This window comes from Mustela lutreola, chromosome 15, assembly GCF_030435805.1.
Source record: "Mustela lutreola isolate mMusLut2 chromosome 15, mMusLut2.pri, whole genome shotgun sequence".
NCBI lineage: Eukaryota > Metazoa > Chordata > Mammalia > Carnivora > Mustelidae > Mustela > Mustela lutreola.
In genome coordinates this window covers 33,255,739-33,272,959 of record NC_081304.1, presented here as the reverse complement: position 1 = coordinate 33,272,959, position 17,221 = coordinate 33,255,739, and the positions used below count along the sequence as shown (strand labels likewise).

Here is a 17,221-nt window from a genome sequence, read left to right as displayed (position 1 = left end):
TCCTTGGAGGAAAGTAAAAGTTTTGAAACAAATAAAGAAAAGATCTTACCTTTGTTATCCAAATATAAAGTTTCAATATTGAGAATGTTGCTAATAAATAAAATTTATTCTCAATTAGACTTTAAAAGGTTAAACTTCTGGGGCACCTGGTTGCCTCAGTCAGTTGAGTGACTGCCTTCAGCTCAGGTCATGATCCCAGGATCCTGGGATCAAGCCCTGAGTCAGGCTCCCTTCTCAGTGGGGAACTTGCTTCTCCCTCTCCCTCTGCTTGCTGCTCTGCCTACTTATACTCTCTTTCTATCTGTCAAATGAATATAAAAAATCTTTTTAAAAAAGTTATACTTCTAAATTATGTTAATATATAACATTTTAAAAGTTTGAATAAGTCAATTCTTGATTCTCTGATTCAGTGTTTTTCTCATTTTATAAGTGAGGAAATAACTCAGTTTTTGGTAAGATTTCCATGTAGTGACAGTGATTGTAAAATACATTTAACTTTTTAGAACAATTTATTTGTGTTAGGAAATAGAGTTGTTTAACTTTTGTAAATGCTTTTTTCCCCCCTCAATCTGCCTAATTATAAATGACAGTACTTCGTACTTTCAGTAAATGTTACTAGGGCAGGCTAGTAAAAGAGGAAAATAAATGAATGAATGAATGATTGAATAAGGAGAAGACAGTATCTGCCTTTTCTGTACCCAGCCATATGCTTAGCATTTGGGTTTCAAAAGCAATCACACTTTTTTTTTTTTGAATGACAAAAAAGCAGACTATCTCTTGGTACTTACTGTACTTTCCATTTTCCCCCCTGCTCCATCTAGGAGTACAGGTGTTAAGTTTATTTGGCAGTCTTTTTTACCTTGTCATTGACACTAAGGCAGAATCTGTATTTCTCTTAAGGTGATAGTTTTTAATCCCTTTTTTCCCCTTTATGCCATGGATCTTTAGAGGAGTTCCACCTCACCAGAAAAATATACAGAGATACATTAACTTGGTAACTAGTAAGCAGGATTTGTATACCTTTGCCCCCATGGACTGATGGGCCCCTTATTAAGAATATCTGCTATTCAGGGGCACCTGAGTAGCACAGTTGGTTAAGTGTCCAACTCTTGGTTTCCTCTCAGGTCATGATTTTAGCGTTGTGAGATTGAGCTCCGTGTTGGGCTCTGTACTCTGCCTGGAGTAGGCTTAGGTTTCTCTCTCCCTCTCTTTCTTTCTCTAAAATAAATAAGTAAATTTTTTAAAAATAGATTTTATTTATTTATTTGACAGAGAGAGAGATCACAAGTAGGCAGAGAGGCAGGCAGAGAGAGATAGGAAGGGAAGCGGGCTCCCTGATGAGCAGAGAGCCTGATGCAGGGCTCGGTCTCAGGACCCTGGGATCATGACCTGAGCTGAAGGCAGAGGCTTTAACCCACTGAGCCACCCAGGCGCCCCTAAATAAGTAAATCTTAAAAAGAAGAAAAGAATATCTGCTTTTCAGAAGTTAGAAGTATTTGAAATTGAGTGACTACACATCATTAATCTTATATCCTTTTCGGTATATATGTAAGTAAGAATTGCTGCCAAACATGTACTCTCTCAAGATTATACTAAGTTTTTGTTTCAAGTATGTCCACTATTTTGTGCTCTGTAATTTGGGAATGTACCTGTTTTGTCATGTTGATGACATTTGCTAACATTATAATTTTAAGATTATCATCTGTGTTTTATATACACATTTTATACAATATTATAATCTATTCTCTCTATATATTATTCTCTCTATATTAGACAGTATAATGTTTGAACTGTGTTGTTTGCCAGGCACTTTTAGAGATCAGTGATTTTAAAAAATAGCCTGGCATATTTGGGACAGTGAAATTCAGTGTGGCTGAGGTGTAAAATGTGAAGCATCTGTGGTGAATATGTTAATGTCATCTTGTGAAGAATTATACTAAGAGTTAGAGTTAATTCTATAGGCATTGGGAAACCCCAATGACCTTTTTAAAAAATTTTTAAATATTTATTTTATCTTTAAGTTATCTCTGCACCCAACATGGGGCTTGAACCTACATCCCTGAGATCAAAAGACAGATGTCCCACTGATTGTGCCAGCCAGGTACCCTAACCGCAGTGATCTTGAAGAGTGACTTGCACTTACAAAATTTGCTTTAAATAGTTATCATACATGTAATTTAATTAGAAGATGAATGAAAAAAGCCCCTTACAATTCTATGAATATTATATCTATGTTGTATATTTTAGATTTTTTTGCAGGTATATATTTAACTTTTTTTTTAAGATTTATTTATTTGTTTTAGAGAAAGAGAAAGAGAGCATGATGGGGAGGGGTAGAGGGAGAGAGAGAGAGAGTCTCAAGTAGACTCTGTGCCATGCACAGAGCATGATGTGGGGCTCTATCCCATGGCACCAAAATCATGACTTCAGCCAAAACCAAGAGTGGGATGCTTAACTGACTGGACCACTGAGGTGCCCCTATTTTTTCTAAACCAAGTTTGTTCAGTATATTATGAAAATCTCTCCCTGTAGTCCTTTATGTGTCCATAGCACAATTAACAAATAATCTAGGGTCCTGAAATCTTAAAAAGTTAGACTACATTCAACTGATAAAAGCAATCTTTTACAGGCAGGGGCTTGCTTATGTGTTCTGTGCTAATAATTGTTTCATAAAAGCCTGAAGATTAGGAACTGATGAAGCTTCTGCTCACTTCTGCTTTGATGTTGCTATTTGCTGGAAATAACATGTGCAACCTGGTGCTTGTGCATATTAGTGCTTATCTGCTCAAGACATGCATTGACATGTGTTCTTTCTGGAAGAGACTAGGTAATAGTTCAGCCCTTCAGTAGAAATACACAAAAAACAATTGTGATTGTGTATACATTTGGGGTGGCCCTCAACTTTTGGGAACTTTCTTTTTTCCTTTTTTCTTCATATTTCTTAAAACAGGCTTTAGAGGGTGGTTGGGTTCCCAGATTGTTCTCCAAAGGAATGAATGTTCTTTCATCTATTCCTTTTTGTCTTTGAGCATTAGGCTGTATATTAAAAGCCAGGGGATATAAAAAGGAAGATAGGGCTCTTATAAGCAAAACATTTGAAATCAAGTGGTGACACTATCAAGCAGACAAATGATTCTTTTTTTTTTTTTTTTTTTTAAAGATTTTATTTATTTATTTGACAGAGAGAAATCACAAGTAGACAGAGAGGCAGGCGGAGAGAGAGAGAGGGAAGCAGGCTCCCTGCTGAGCAGAGAGCCCGATGCGGGACTCGATCCCAGCACTCTGAGATCATGACCTGAGCCGAAGGCAGCGGCTTAACCCACTGAGCCACCCAGGCGCCCAGACAAATGATTCTAATAAGTGAAATGGTAAGCTAGAGCCCTGAACAAAATAAAATGAGAGTAGATAAAGGTGTTTGTAAATCTGCATTGGAGGGAGGGGAATATAAAGAAAGTAGTGGGTTTGTTAAGTGTTAGTTTCTTTGGTTGATAATATTGCTAACCTAGATCTAGAAGTATTAAGTTTTCCCTTAAAATAATGTTTCTATGGAAAATGTATTTCTAAGCCTAGCTACTAAGTCTAGAATGTATCTCTACCAACTTCTCTCATCATAAATAAGATTGCCATATTTCTTCATTTTTTTGTGGTTTGATGCTGTTGAGGCAAACTCGCTCACATAAGGATGTGTTTGCTTTTTTTAGAGCACTGGTTCTTTGGAAAGGGAGTGCTATTGTGGCAGTAAGAATCTGTAGGTTGTTTGTTAAAAGGAAGTATTTTTAAGTTGGTCTGTGTTCTTTTCTCCTTGCTGCCAAATAGTTGAGTGGTATAAAGCGTTAAGCTGATTATAATAACTAGTATAATAGACAGATTATTATATGTTTATGCAATATGTAGCATACTCTAAAAGTCAAAATTATTTCCTAAACTATTTCTTTTCCTGTTTATGTAGTATCTTCCTTACACTCCCAGTCTGTTTCCAAGGATGTCCAGTTGGCAGAATGTAATTTGGCTGTTTGGGGGCCTTTAATGTTGATCTCAATGGACTTTTCCTAGCTAAATTGCATATTTTATCACATAAAATGGGTATAAAAGTTTCCATTTATTCTTTTTACTGAGTTAGAAGAAAACTGGCTTCTGAAATATCTTTGGTTTTGAAAAAATTCAGTAGTTTTGGAGTGCCTGGGTGGCTCAGTTGGTTAAGTGTCTGACTCTTGATGGCTCAGGTCATGACAGCGTCATGAGATCAAGTGCCCTGTTGGGCTCAGCACTGAGCATGGAGCCTGCTTAAGATTCTCTCTCTTGCTCTCTCTCTGTCCCCCCAACTCTAAAAAAAATTCACTAGTTTTATTTTAAGTATTCTAATGCTCCTAAAAATAAGATAGGTAGCTAAAGTTAAAGAGCAGCCTCACTGTTAACTAGGCTTTAAGAGGCAAATTTCTAACTGAAGAGGGCTGTGAATGAAATTTTTCAACATCGGTTTGTGTACTTAATCAGATGCTAATGAATTATGGAGACTATAGTACTTGGTCAGCAAATTTTGTACCATGTGACTAAAAAATTTTCTGTTTATGACCAGATCCTAGAACCCTATCGATATTGTCTCTGCTGTGTAAATAGCTCTGAGTAGTGCAATATTGCTTATAGGGTTTTGGTATTTGGGAAAAACAATGGGCAGGTTGCAGAAACTATATAGCTGAAACCAAATCAATAGTCATCTTTGTTTAGGGAGAAAACAAATAGTAGAAGCTAATTCTTAATATAAACATTAAAATCCAAAACTTAAATGTCATTTTAATATCTTGGGAGAAGGAAATTTATCTTTTCTAAATTTTAACATTTTGATAAATTAAACTTGGTTTTATATGTGGTATTATAAAATACTAGAATATTAGTGTTGAGAGGGACCTTAGATTTCCAACTCTCTCATTTAGTAGAAGAGACCCAGAGAGATGGAAGACTTACCTAAGGCCACATAACTTGTTAGTGATACCAGGGCTAGAACTTCTACCAAGTAGCTCAATCCTTTTACTTTTTTTTTTTTTTTTCCTGGATCATACTACAAGGTTGTGTTCAGGGGGAATTTTTTAATGGACTAACCAGTGATATTAGATTTGAAACTTAAAAAACACACACACACAAAACTTTAGCTGAAGTCTTTACATTCCCTGCCCCTATCTATGTGACTTTTATTGGCTCTAATGTCCTATGTAACATGTATAGACTTTCATCAAACTGCATAAAAAATATAGTAATGAAAATGGAACTAGAGGGGTGTCTGGGTGGCTCAGTCGTTAAGCCTCTGGCTTCTGCTCAGGTCCTGATTGCAGAGTGCTGGGATTGAGTCCTGAATCGCGGGCTTCCTGCTCGGAGAAGCCTGATTCTCCCTCTCCCACACCTCCTGCTGTGTTACCTCTCACTGTCTCTGTTAAATAAATAAATGAAAGAAAATAGAAAAAGAAAATAGAACTAGAGGCAAATCACTTAGACTATTTTGTCATTTATAAAATGAAGGGACTCTGAAAATCTTGATTGTTTTTCTATTTTTCAACATTGCATTTTTTGGGTCCCTGCTTATTTCCAAGCCCACCGACTTCACTGATAAGTAAATACTTCCCCTGTGTATTATCATGAAATGTTCTGTTCAGTTCTTCACAGAGAGTTACATTCTAATCTCAAGCTGTTTTTCCCATCTTTGTTTTTTTAAATTTGTATTTGTGATAAAATATATATAAGAAAATTTACCATTTTAAGTTTATAGTTTATTGGTATTAAGTATATTCACATTCTTGTACAACCACAACTACTACCCATTTCTAGAACTTCTTTATCTTTACATACTCAATCTCTGGGCCCGTTATGATAATTCCCCATTTCCTTCTCCCCCTGTTTTTGAAAGTCTGTTTAAAATTTGTTTTATCTTCTGAAATATTTTTCCAATAGAAATGTGGGCCCATTACTTAAGGGGGGATGGAATTTAAAAAAGTTTTTTGAAAGCAGAAGTGTACATATAAATGCAGTTAGGGGGAGGAGGAGGTAGGAAATCCTGAATTTAGCATTTTCCAATTTCCTTGGTGTAAATATTTCCACCTTGGCCATTTGCAAGCTTCTAGCATGATTGAAAGTGAAGTTGGGAAGACATGCACAGTAGCACATGATATAGTATTTTCATTATGTACATGTGGTGGATCTCAAGAGCATATATAATAGTAAAATCATTAGGAAGTTATAATTTTTGAGTATTTGTTTTTAACAATTTGTTTACTGGTAAATTTATGTAATTTTTAGTTGTGCCTGTGTTTAACAATTGGTTTATAAACATATTTTAAAATTTAGCTGATTCTATCATCATTGATTGGAAGCACACTCTTTGGTATCTTGCTAAAATAGAAGTTACTTAAAAGCAGGAACGATTTATTATTGATACTGTTTGATGATTTTTTTTTAAAGATTTTATTTATTTATTTGACAGGGAGATCACAAGTAGATGGAGAGGCAGGCAGAGAGAGAGAGAGAGAGGGAAGCAGGCTCCCCGCTGAGCAGAGAGCCCAACGCGGGACTTGATCCCAGAACCCCGAGATCATGACCCAAGCCGAAGGCAGTGGCTAAACCCACTGAGTCACCCAGGCGCCCCCCTGTTTGATGATTTTAATACATTGTGGACCACCAGGTATTATAGGAAGCCATAGCTAAAACAGCTATCTTGAAAAGAAGATATTGTTAAATGGTCTTTGGGATTATGGTAGTTAAACTTTAAGAAGAGTTAAAATATCAAGTTAAAAAACACACATGGGGGCTGCCTGGGTGTCTCATTTGGTTGGGTGTCTGCCTTCTGTTCAGATCCTGGGATTGCGCCCCTCCTTGGGCTCCCTGCTCATCAGGGAATCTGTGTCTTCCTCTTTGTCCCTGCTTGCTCGCTCTCTCTCTCTCTCTCAAATAAATAAATAAATAAATAAATAAAATCTTTCAAAACACACAGGTTTAAGAATTTCTGTTTCATAAACAAGTTAAGAGCTCCTAGAACAGAGATTTTTTTAAAATTTCAGAATAGTTAACATACATGTCTATATTACTTTCAGGTGTAAAACAGTGACTCAGCAGTTCTGTGTATTACTCAATGATTATCAGGATGAAAGTGTATGCTTGATACCCTTCACCTGTTTCACCCATACCCCCCCCACCGTAACAGTGTATTTGCTCACTAATTATGTTTTTTGGTTTCTCTCTCTCTCTTTTTTCCCTTTGTTCGTTTGTTTTGTTTCTTAAATTCCACATATGAGTGAAGTTATATGGTATTTTTCTTTCTCTGATTGACTTATTTCACCAAGTATTATACTCTTTAGTTCTGTCCATGTTGTTGGAAATGCCAAGATTTCATTCTTTTTTCATGACCAACCAAATAATGTTCCATTCTATCTATCTATCTATTACATACTCTTTTTTTTCAAGATTTTATTTATTTATTTGAGAAAGAAAGCAAGCACAAGCAGGGAAGAGGGGCAGAGGGAGAGGGAAAAGCAGATTCCATGCTGAGCAGGGAGCCTGCTTTGGGTCTCAATCCCAGAACCCTGAGATCATGACCTGAGCATAATGCAGATGCTTAACTGACTGAGCCACCCAGGTACCCCATATATCACATATTCTTTATCAGTTCATTTATCAGTGGATGCTTGGACTGTTTCCATAGTTTGGCTATTATAAATAATGCTGCAGTAAACATAGGGATGTGCGTATTCTCTTGAATTAGTGTTTATGTATTCTTTGGATAAACAGTCAGTGGTGAAATTACTGGATTGTAAGGTAGTTCTATTTTTAACTTTTTGAGGAACCTCCATACCGTCTTCCACAGCAGCTACACCAGTTCGCATTCCCACCAGCACAAGGGTTCCTTTTTCTCTGTATCTTCACCAGCACTTGTTTCTTGAATTTTTTGTTTTAGCCATTCTGACAAGTATGGAGTGATGTCTCATTGTGGTTTTGATTTGCATTTCCCTGATGATGAGTAATGTTGAGCATATTTTCATGAATCTGTTTGCTATCTGTATGTCTTCCTTGGATAAATGTCTGTTCATGTCATCCGCCCATTTTTTTTTTTTAAGATTTTATTTGAGAGAGAGAGAGACCAAGCATGAGTCGAGGTCAGGGGGAGTGGAGGGAGAAGGAGAAGCAGATTCCTTGCTGATCAGGGAACCTGACTTGGGGCTTTATCCCAGAGCCCTGGGACAATGACTGGAGACAAAGGCTGACCCTTAACTCACTGAGCTACCAGTGAGTTTGGGTCTCAATCCAAGGACAGATGCCCTTCTTTTGCCCATTTTTTTTTTAAGATTTATTTATTTTAGGATGGGAGGGGCAGAGGGAAAGGGAGAGAGAGAGCTAACCAGACTCCTGGCTGAGTGTGGAGCCCGAGGTGGATGGCACTTGATCCCATGAGCCTGGGATCATGACCTGAGCTGAAGGCAGAGGCTTTAACCCATTGAGCCACCCAGGCGCCCCTTTTTAAAATTTTTTAATTAAAAATTTTTTAAAAAAAAATATTTTATTTATTTTTAAGCAGGCAGAGAGCCAGGCAGAGAGAGAGAGGAAGGGAAGCAGGCTTCCTGCTGAGCAGAGAGCCCGATTCAGGGCTGGATCCCAGGACCCTGGGACCATGACCTGAGCCGAAGGCAGAGGCTTTAACCCACTGGGCCACCCAGGCGCCCCTAAAAATTTTTTTTAAGTAGGCTCTCCACCCAATTTGGGATTGAATTTAGGACCCTTGAGATCAAGAGTTGTGTGCCCTACTGACTGAGCCAGCCAGGTGCCCCAGGAATTTTCTTTTATATATATACATGTACGTATATGGTAATTATTAAAAAAAAATTTTTTTTTAAAGATTTTATTTATTTGAGAGAGAGAGCGATCACGAGCAGGGGCTAAAGGTAGAGGGAGAAGCAGGCTCCCCACTGAGCAGGGAGCTCAATGTGGGACTCCATCCCAGGACCCTGGGATCATGACCTGAGCTGAAGGCAGACGCTTAACCAACTGAGCCACCCAGGTGCCCCTTAATTTTTTTAAAGATTTTATTTATCTGAGAGAGGGAGAGAATGAGTGAGTGAAAGAGACAGAGTACACATGAGCCGGGGCAAAGGGGAACGGAGAAGCAGACTCCCCTGCCAAACAGGGAGCCCGAGATAGGGCTTGATCCCAGGACCCCAGGATCATGACCTGAGTGGAAATCAGACAGTTACACAACTGAGCCACTCAGGCACCCCTATATGTAGTTATTATTAGTTTGCTTAATGAAATCTAATTATTGGATAGTTTAATCATAGTATCTAATCTAACAATTATATAAGCAAATGAAAAGCCTTCATTTTTGAAAAACATTTTTAAAAAAAGATTTTATTTATTTATTTTATTTTGGGTAGGGGCAGAGGAAGAGGGAGAGAATTTATGCTGACTTTGGAGTCCCACTCAGGGCTGGATTCCATGACACTCAGTTCATGACCTGGGCTGAAACCAAGAGTTGAACACTCAACTGACTCAGCCACCCAGGTACCCTTTTCTGAAAGACATTTTAAGTACCATTTGTTTTGTTTTGAGGTGCTGTTTTAAATTAAGACCTAATATATTTTTCTGGTTTATGGCAACTCTACTGTTAGAGATGCAAATCAGTTTCAGATTCTTAGAAAAAAATTTAAAATAATAACTGTCTCTTTTTCTTCTTTTTCTGTTCCAAAAGTTTTTGGTTGTAAAGATAGAATTTTGGTAATCATAGAGTATTTTATTCTCTGTTTGGGGTTTACTGCACATCAAGGTCCCAGGCTGGGACCCAGGTTCAGTAAACTGGGATAATTTAGATTGCTACTCTTATACTGTATGTAGCTTTCCTTGTATAATTCCTGTCTCTTTAAGGTCTGTAATATTGGTCTATGTGACAAATACTTGTAGTTCACTGTTTAATGGAGTTGCAGATAATGGTAAAATTGCAGGTATCCCTGAAAAGAAATTTGTTTTGTGTTTTACCTTGCACATTTCGTACCAAAGGTAGAAAAACGCTGCCTCAGTGATGAGTTTGTCAACCCTGGGAATTTTGGAAACCATTGTTAGTTCTTGTATTAATATGTGACAGTATTTGCTTGGTGTCTTAATTTTGGTTCTAAAAATAAGAGAGATGCATAGAGAAACATTTTCAACATTTAAATGCATTTTCAAAATGTTAACTAGTTTTTAAATTTTTAATAGAGCACAGGTATTATAGATGATGGAGGTTTTATGTACTTTTCTATTTCCATATTTACCAAATTAGTGTATTTCTCATTATTGAAATACTAAAAAAAAAAAAAAAAGAGGAAAAAAGAAGAATAGTTAACAGTATCATGTTTATTGATATGTCTTTTGGTTCACAAAAATATTATTTGTGCTGATCTTCAGTTCCAGAAAGCTGACTCTGATCTGGATTACATTCAATACAGGCTGGAATATGAAATCAAGACTGATCATCCTGTTACAGCAGGCAAGGTAACCTCAAAAGAAATCTATTTTTAACAGATAATTTTATTAAAAGATTTTCTGATAGCATTTTTAATAGTAATATATTATAAGTTAAATTATTAAGTACTAAATATACAGAATCTTAAAATATTTTCATGTTTAGAAGGTTGGTCACAGTATACTCAAGAGATTATACCTGCAGTCAAGGAAATGTGTGGCTACTCTTTTTTTTAATGCTTAATCATCAAGAATTATTGAATTCAGAGGTATAAACCACTATGGAAGCCTCTGAAATCTGAGAGAGAATATAGATACCTGTAGAGTGGTTGTTAAAAAGAAGGGAGAAACTATGATAGTTATGATATTTTCTGAGGAAGACAATGATACACTATAGATTTGTTACATGAACTGTGATTTTTGCATAAAATTATATACTTAGTTATTCTAACTTTAGATTGATTGAAATATTAACTCCATTTATGTTCCATAAAATTATAACTACATGTACACATGCCCATGGAGATAAAAGCAATTTTTTCAAAGATATTTTTATTTATTTGAGAGAGAGAACTGGGGGGAAGGGCAGAGAGAGAGAGAGGGAGAGGACAGAGAACCTTAAGCAGAATCTCTGCTTAGCATGGAGCCCAACAAGGGGCTTGATCCCATCACCCCAAGATCATGACTTGTGCCAAAATCAAGAGTTGGACGTTTAATTGACTGAGCTGCTCAGGCACCCCAACAATTTTGTTTAAAGCAAACAAGTTTTTAAGCATTGTCATTAATAGTAATTGACTACTTAGAGCATTAATGTTAAATCTTTGACAGCAGATAAATATCATATAGTTTTAAGAAAATTTTTATGTACTTAAGAATTATTTTGGATTTGGTAGAAGTACAAATTAAAATAATGTGTCGTCCCCCCCACACACCCCTGTAAAGACATTGTCTTTTTTTTTTTTAATTAACATATAATGTGTTATTAGCCCCAGGGGTACAGGTCTGTGAATCGTCAGGCTTATACACTTCACAGCACTCACCTTAGCACATACCCTCCCCAATGTCCATAACCCAACCCCCCTTCTTCCCTGGCAATTCTCAGTGTGTTTTGTGAGATTAAGAGTCTCTCGATCCCATCTTTTTTCATTTTTTCCTTCCCTACCTCCCAAACCCCCCATGTTGCTGGGGAGATCATATTAGGTAGATCATATGATAATTGTCTTTCTCTGATTGACTTATTTCGCTCAGCATAATACCCTCTAGGTCCATCCACGTCTGGGTCCATCCACGTCGTTGCAAATGGCAAGATTTCATTTCTTTTGAATGACATTGTCTTTTAATTGAAGTATAGTTGATACACAATGTTACCATAGTTTCAGGTATACAATATAGTGGTTGGACAACTCTATACATTATGCTATTTTCACCGTAACTGTAGCTTTACCATATCTCACCATACAACACTATAATAATACCATGGCAATACCATTGACTATATTTGCTATGCTGTACATTTCATTCTGTAACTAGAAGCCTGTACCATGTACTCCCATTGTCCGTTTTGCTTATCCCCTCATCCCCCTCTCCTGGGCAGCTACCAGTTTGTTCTCATTCTGTTTCTACTTTGTTTGTTCATTTGGGGTTTTTTGTTTATTTGTTTGTTTTTTAGATTCTACATATAAGCAAAATCATATGGTATTTATTTTTCTATGTCTGACTTATTTCATTTAGCATAATACCCTCCAGGTCCAGCCATGTTGTTCCAAATGACAAGATCTCATTCTTTTTTATGGTTGACTAATATTACATTGTACATATATACCACATTTTCTTTATCTATTCATCTATCAGTGGGCACTTAGGTTGCTTCTACATCTTGACTATTCTAAGTAATGCTATAATAAACATAGGTGTGCATACATCTTTTTACTAAGAGTATTTTTGTTTTCTTGTGTGTCTATTTATTTTCTTTGGGTAAATACCCAGTAGTAGTGGAATTACTGGATCATATGGTATTTCTATTTTCAATTTTTTGAGGAACCTCCATGCTGTTTTCCACAGTGGTTGCACCAATTTGCATTTCTACCAGCAGTGCATGAAGGTTCCTTTTTCTCTACTTCCACATAAACACTTGTTATTTCTTGTCTTTCTTCTTTTTTTTTTTTAAAGATTTTATTTATTTATTTGACAGAGAGAAATCACAAGTAGACAGAGGCAGGCAGAGAGAGAGAGGGAAGCAGGCTCCCTGCTGAACAGAGAGCCCGACGCGGGACTCGATCCCAGGACCCTGAGATCATGACCTGAGCTGAAGGCAGCGGCTTGACCCACTGAGCCACCCAGGCGCCCCTTGTCTTTCTTTTCTTTTTAAGGTTTTATTTATTTATTGAGAGAGAGTGAGCACAAGTGGGGTTGGCAGCAGAGGGAGAGGGAGAAGTAGACTCTCCTGCTAATCAGGGAACCTGGCCTGAGGCTTGATTCCAGGACTCTGGGATCATGACCTGAGTTGAAGCCAGATGCTTAACTGACTGAGCCAACCGGGTGCCCCTCTTGTCCTTTTGAGTCTAGCCAATTTGACAGATAAAAGGTGTTGTCTTGCTGCAGTTTTGATTTGCATGTCTCTGATGATTAGTGATACTGAGTATCTTTTCATGTGTCTGTTGGCTGTTTGTGTGTCAGTCTCACAACCCATGAGATCATCACCTGAGCTGAAATCATGAGTAGGATGCTTAACCCACTGAGCCACCCAGGTGCCCCTGGAATTGTTTTCTTATTTCTCTTTCTGCTATTTCATCATTAGTATATAAAAATGCAATAGATTTCTCTTTATTAATTTTGTGTCCTTTAACTTTGTTGAATTAAGTTATTCCAGTAGTTTCTTGGAATGTATAGTATGTCATTTGCAAATAATGGCAGTTTTACTTCTTCCAGTTTGGATGCCTTTTATTTCTTGTTGTTGTCTGATTGCTGTGGTTAGGACTTCCAGTACTATGTTGACTAAAAGTGGCAAGATTGGATGAACATCCTTGTCTTGTTTCTGAGCTTAGAGGAAAAGCTCTCAGTTTTTAGCTCTTAGATGTTAGCTGTCGGTTTGTCATATATGGTCTTTATTATGTTGAGCTATGTTCTCTTTAAACTCTTGAAACTAAAAACTGTTGAGAGTTTTTATGAATGGATGGTGAATTTTGTAATATGCTCTTTCTGTAACATTGAGATAGGATTTTTTTCCTTTCCCTATTTAGTTAATTTGATACATGACATTGATTCATTTGCAATTACTGAACCATCCTTGCATCCTTAGAATAAATACTATTTGGTGAATAATCCTTTTAATATAGTTTTGAATGTGGTTTTTGATACATTGTTGAGGATTTTTCCATCTATGCTCTTCAGGGATATTGCCCTGTAGTGAGTTCTTTTTTTTTTTCTTTTTTTTTTGGTTTTGGTTTTGGTATCAAGGTAGATTTTGCCTTGTAGAATATATTTAGAAGTTTTCCTTCTGTTTTTTTTTTTGGAATAGTTTGAGGAGAATAGGTATTAACTCTTTAAATACTTGGTAGCATTCACCTGTGAATCCATCTGGTCCTGGACTTTGTTTGGTGGGAGTTTTAAATTTATTTTTAAGATGTATTTATTTATTAGAGAAAGAAAATGAGAGCAGGAGAGGGAGAGAGTCTTTTTTTTTTTTTTTTTTTAAAATTTTATTTATTTGAGAGAAAGAAAGAGAGAACGAGTGCAGGGGGAGGGACAGAGGGAGAGAAAGAATCTCAAGCAGATTCCTCACTGCTGAGTATGGAGCCTGACATGCAGCTGGATCCCATGACCCCAGTACCATGACATGAGCTGAAATTGAGTTGGATTCTCAACCTAATGAGCCACCCAGCTGCTCCACGGATGAGAGAGTCTTAAGCAGATTCCATGCTGAGCATGGAGCTTGACACAGGACTCCATGTAATGACCCTGAGATCATGACCTAAGCTGAAACCAAGAGTTGGACACCTAATCAACTACACTAACCCAGGCGCCCCAGTGAGAATTTTTTGATTATGATTCAATTTCATTGCTAGTAGTCAGTCTGTTCAACTTTTCTATTTCTTCTTGATTCAGTTTTGGAAGAGTAGAAAATCCTAGAAATTTATCCATTTCTTCTGGGTTGTCCAATTTTTTAGTATATAATTTTTCATAGTAGTCTTAAAATAACATTTTACATAAAATTGGGAAATCATTGTGAATGTTCAGATTTTACTGTTAGATTCTAATCCTAGAGTTCTGTGGGAGTATAGTTTGAACTGTTTTAGCTCCTTAAGTGTGTTGACTTTTTCTTTGTCTTTTCCTCTTTTTCTCTTTGACTGAAGATCAACCAACCAGTTTGGTCTAGTGATATTGCCTAATGACTGTCCACAGGACTCATCTGAGTCAATATATTTCAGGTACTAAGTAGAAAACATTTCATATGGTGCTTCCACTTTTCCTCCACCTTCTATCCCTCATCTTTGTTCTACTTTCAGTTATTCTTCTCTTATACAAGTTTCCTTTAAAAAAAAAACTGCTTTATTGAGCTATAATTTACATACCATGAAATTCATCCTTTAAAAATGTATAGTTCTATGGTTTTTAGATTCACAGAGTTGTGCAGCCATGACCACCATCTACTTTCTGTCTGTACAGTCTCTAGATTTGCTGTCTGAACATGCCATATAAATGGAATCACAACATGTGGCCCTTGAAAAAAAAAAGATTTTATTTATTTATTTGTTAGAGCAAGCGAGTGAGTGAGCACACAAGCAGAGAGAGCAGCAGGCAGAGGGAGAAGTAGACTCCTGGCCGAGAAAGGAGCCCGATGCAGGACTTGATCCCAGGGCTTTGGGATCGTGACCTGAGCTGAAGGCATATTTAACCAATTGAGCCATCTAGGCATCCCTATTCCCTATATGTGGCCTTTTATGTCTTGCTTTTTTCACTAGAATGTTTTAAAGGTTCATCCATGCTCTAGCATGAATCAGTACTTCATTCCTTTTTTTTTTTTTTTTTTTTTTTTGGTAAGTAGACTCCTGCCCAGGATGGAGCCCACTGTGGGACCTGAATTCAAGACCCTAAGTCAGGACCTGAGCTGAAATCAAGAGTCAAGACACTTAACGGACTGAGCCACCCCACTTCATTCCTTTTTATAGGAATAATATTGTATGGCTATGCCATATTTTCTTATTCATCAGTTAATAGTTTGGTTGTTTCTCCTTTTGTCTATTTTGATAATGCTACTATAAACATTCATGTACAAGTTTTTGTGTAGACATTTCCTTTCGTTTCCTAGTTTTATACCCAAGAGTAGCTTGGGTAATATTAAAATATTGGGTAATATTAAATATTGCTTAATATTTTGAGGAACTGCCTAATTGCTTTCCAAAGCAGTTGTAGTATTTTACATTCTTAGTTTGTTTTTCCATTGTAAAATATATGTGACATGAAATGTATAATTTTAACCATTTTTGAGTACACAGTTCAGTTATATTAATTACAGTCACATTGTTATGGAGCCATCATGACCATCTCCAGAACTTTTTCATCTTTCCAAACTGAAATTCTGCCCCCATTAAACAATAACCCTCCATTCCCCACTCCCTTCAATCCCTGGCAACCATCATTCTACTCTCTTCTGTAGTAACTTGACTACTCTAGGTACTTTATCTAAGTGGAGTCATATATCTGTCTTTTTGTGGCTGGGTTATTTCATTTAATGTAATGTCCTCAATGTTCATCCATGGTGTAGCATGTATCATAATTTCCCTCCTTTTTAAGGCTGAATAATATTCCATCATATCTATCTATCTATTGATATCTCATTCTTAAAATCCATTTGCCTGTCAGTGAACAGTTGGGTTGCTTCCATCTTCTGGGTATTGTGTTTTTGCATACTGGGTATATGTTTATCTTTTTGAGTCCTTGTTTTCAGTTCTTCAATATATATATATACCTAGAGGTGGAATTGCTAGATCATATGGTAATTCTCTGTCAAGTTTTGAAGAACTTTAACTTCAAACACTTAAAATATTTATCTAGTAACTCCCTTTATTGTGTGTGACATTTAGGAAGAAAACCATGATCTTAATGTTTGTAGATTTCACTGACATAGTTCTAATGATTTTATATAAATATAATATATATATATATAAACACCAAGGAACAGGAAAATAAACAACCACTTTACTAACTTCTAATAGCTCTACATGATGATAGTGGCAATAAATGCTCAGTGAACATTGCTGTGTAATAACCACTATGATGTGTCTGTGTGTGTATATTCATATTCACATACATACATATAATTTTGTTTAGCTGCTTATCTTTATTATACTGTGATTTTGAATCTATCAGTAGTTCTGCATAAAAGTCAACAATTTTACATAGAATCAGATATAAAGATACAGTAAATTATAAGCTTCTGTTACTGTGTTCTTCACTTGTAGAAAGATAATTTTATTTGCTTTTCTGAGCATTTTTCCTGTAGGTCTTTTAAATTTATAATACAACTAATGGCATGTTTCCTTTTATTTCTTTTAAAAGACTTAACTGTGTTGAGCTTTTTGCTCACGTATTGGTTTTTCTTTTCTTTATTTCATTGTATTTTTTTAAGATTTTATTTATTATTTTTATTTATTTTTTTCTGTTGCTCTTTGCAATCATGAATTTTGCTCTGTTTAAAAAATTTTTATTTTTTCAGTGTTCCAGATTCATTGTTTATGCACCACACCCAGTG

At 36.3% G+C, this 17,221-nt stretch overlaps 1 protein-coding gene across 1 annotated transcript in view; it reads left to right on the top strand.

The window, feature by feature from the left end:
* The window catches only part of SKA2 (spindle and kinetochore associated complex subunit 2), a 40,615-nt gene that overhangs the window by 8,970 nt on the left and 14,424 nt on the right, over positions 1-17,221 (top strand). The window contains exon 2 of the mRNA XM_059149329.1: positions 10,414-10,500. Coding sequence (XP_059005312.1) covers positions 10,414-10,500 — 87 coding nt within the window. The remainder of the gene's footprint in view (positions 1-10,413; positions 10,501-17,221) is intronic.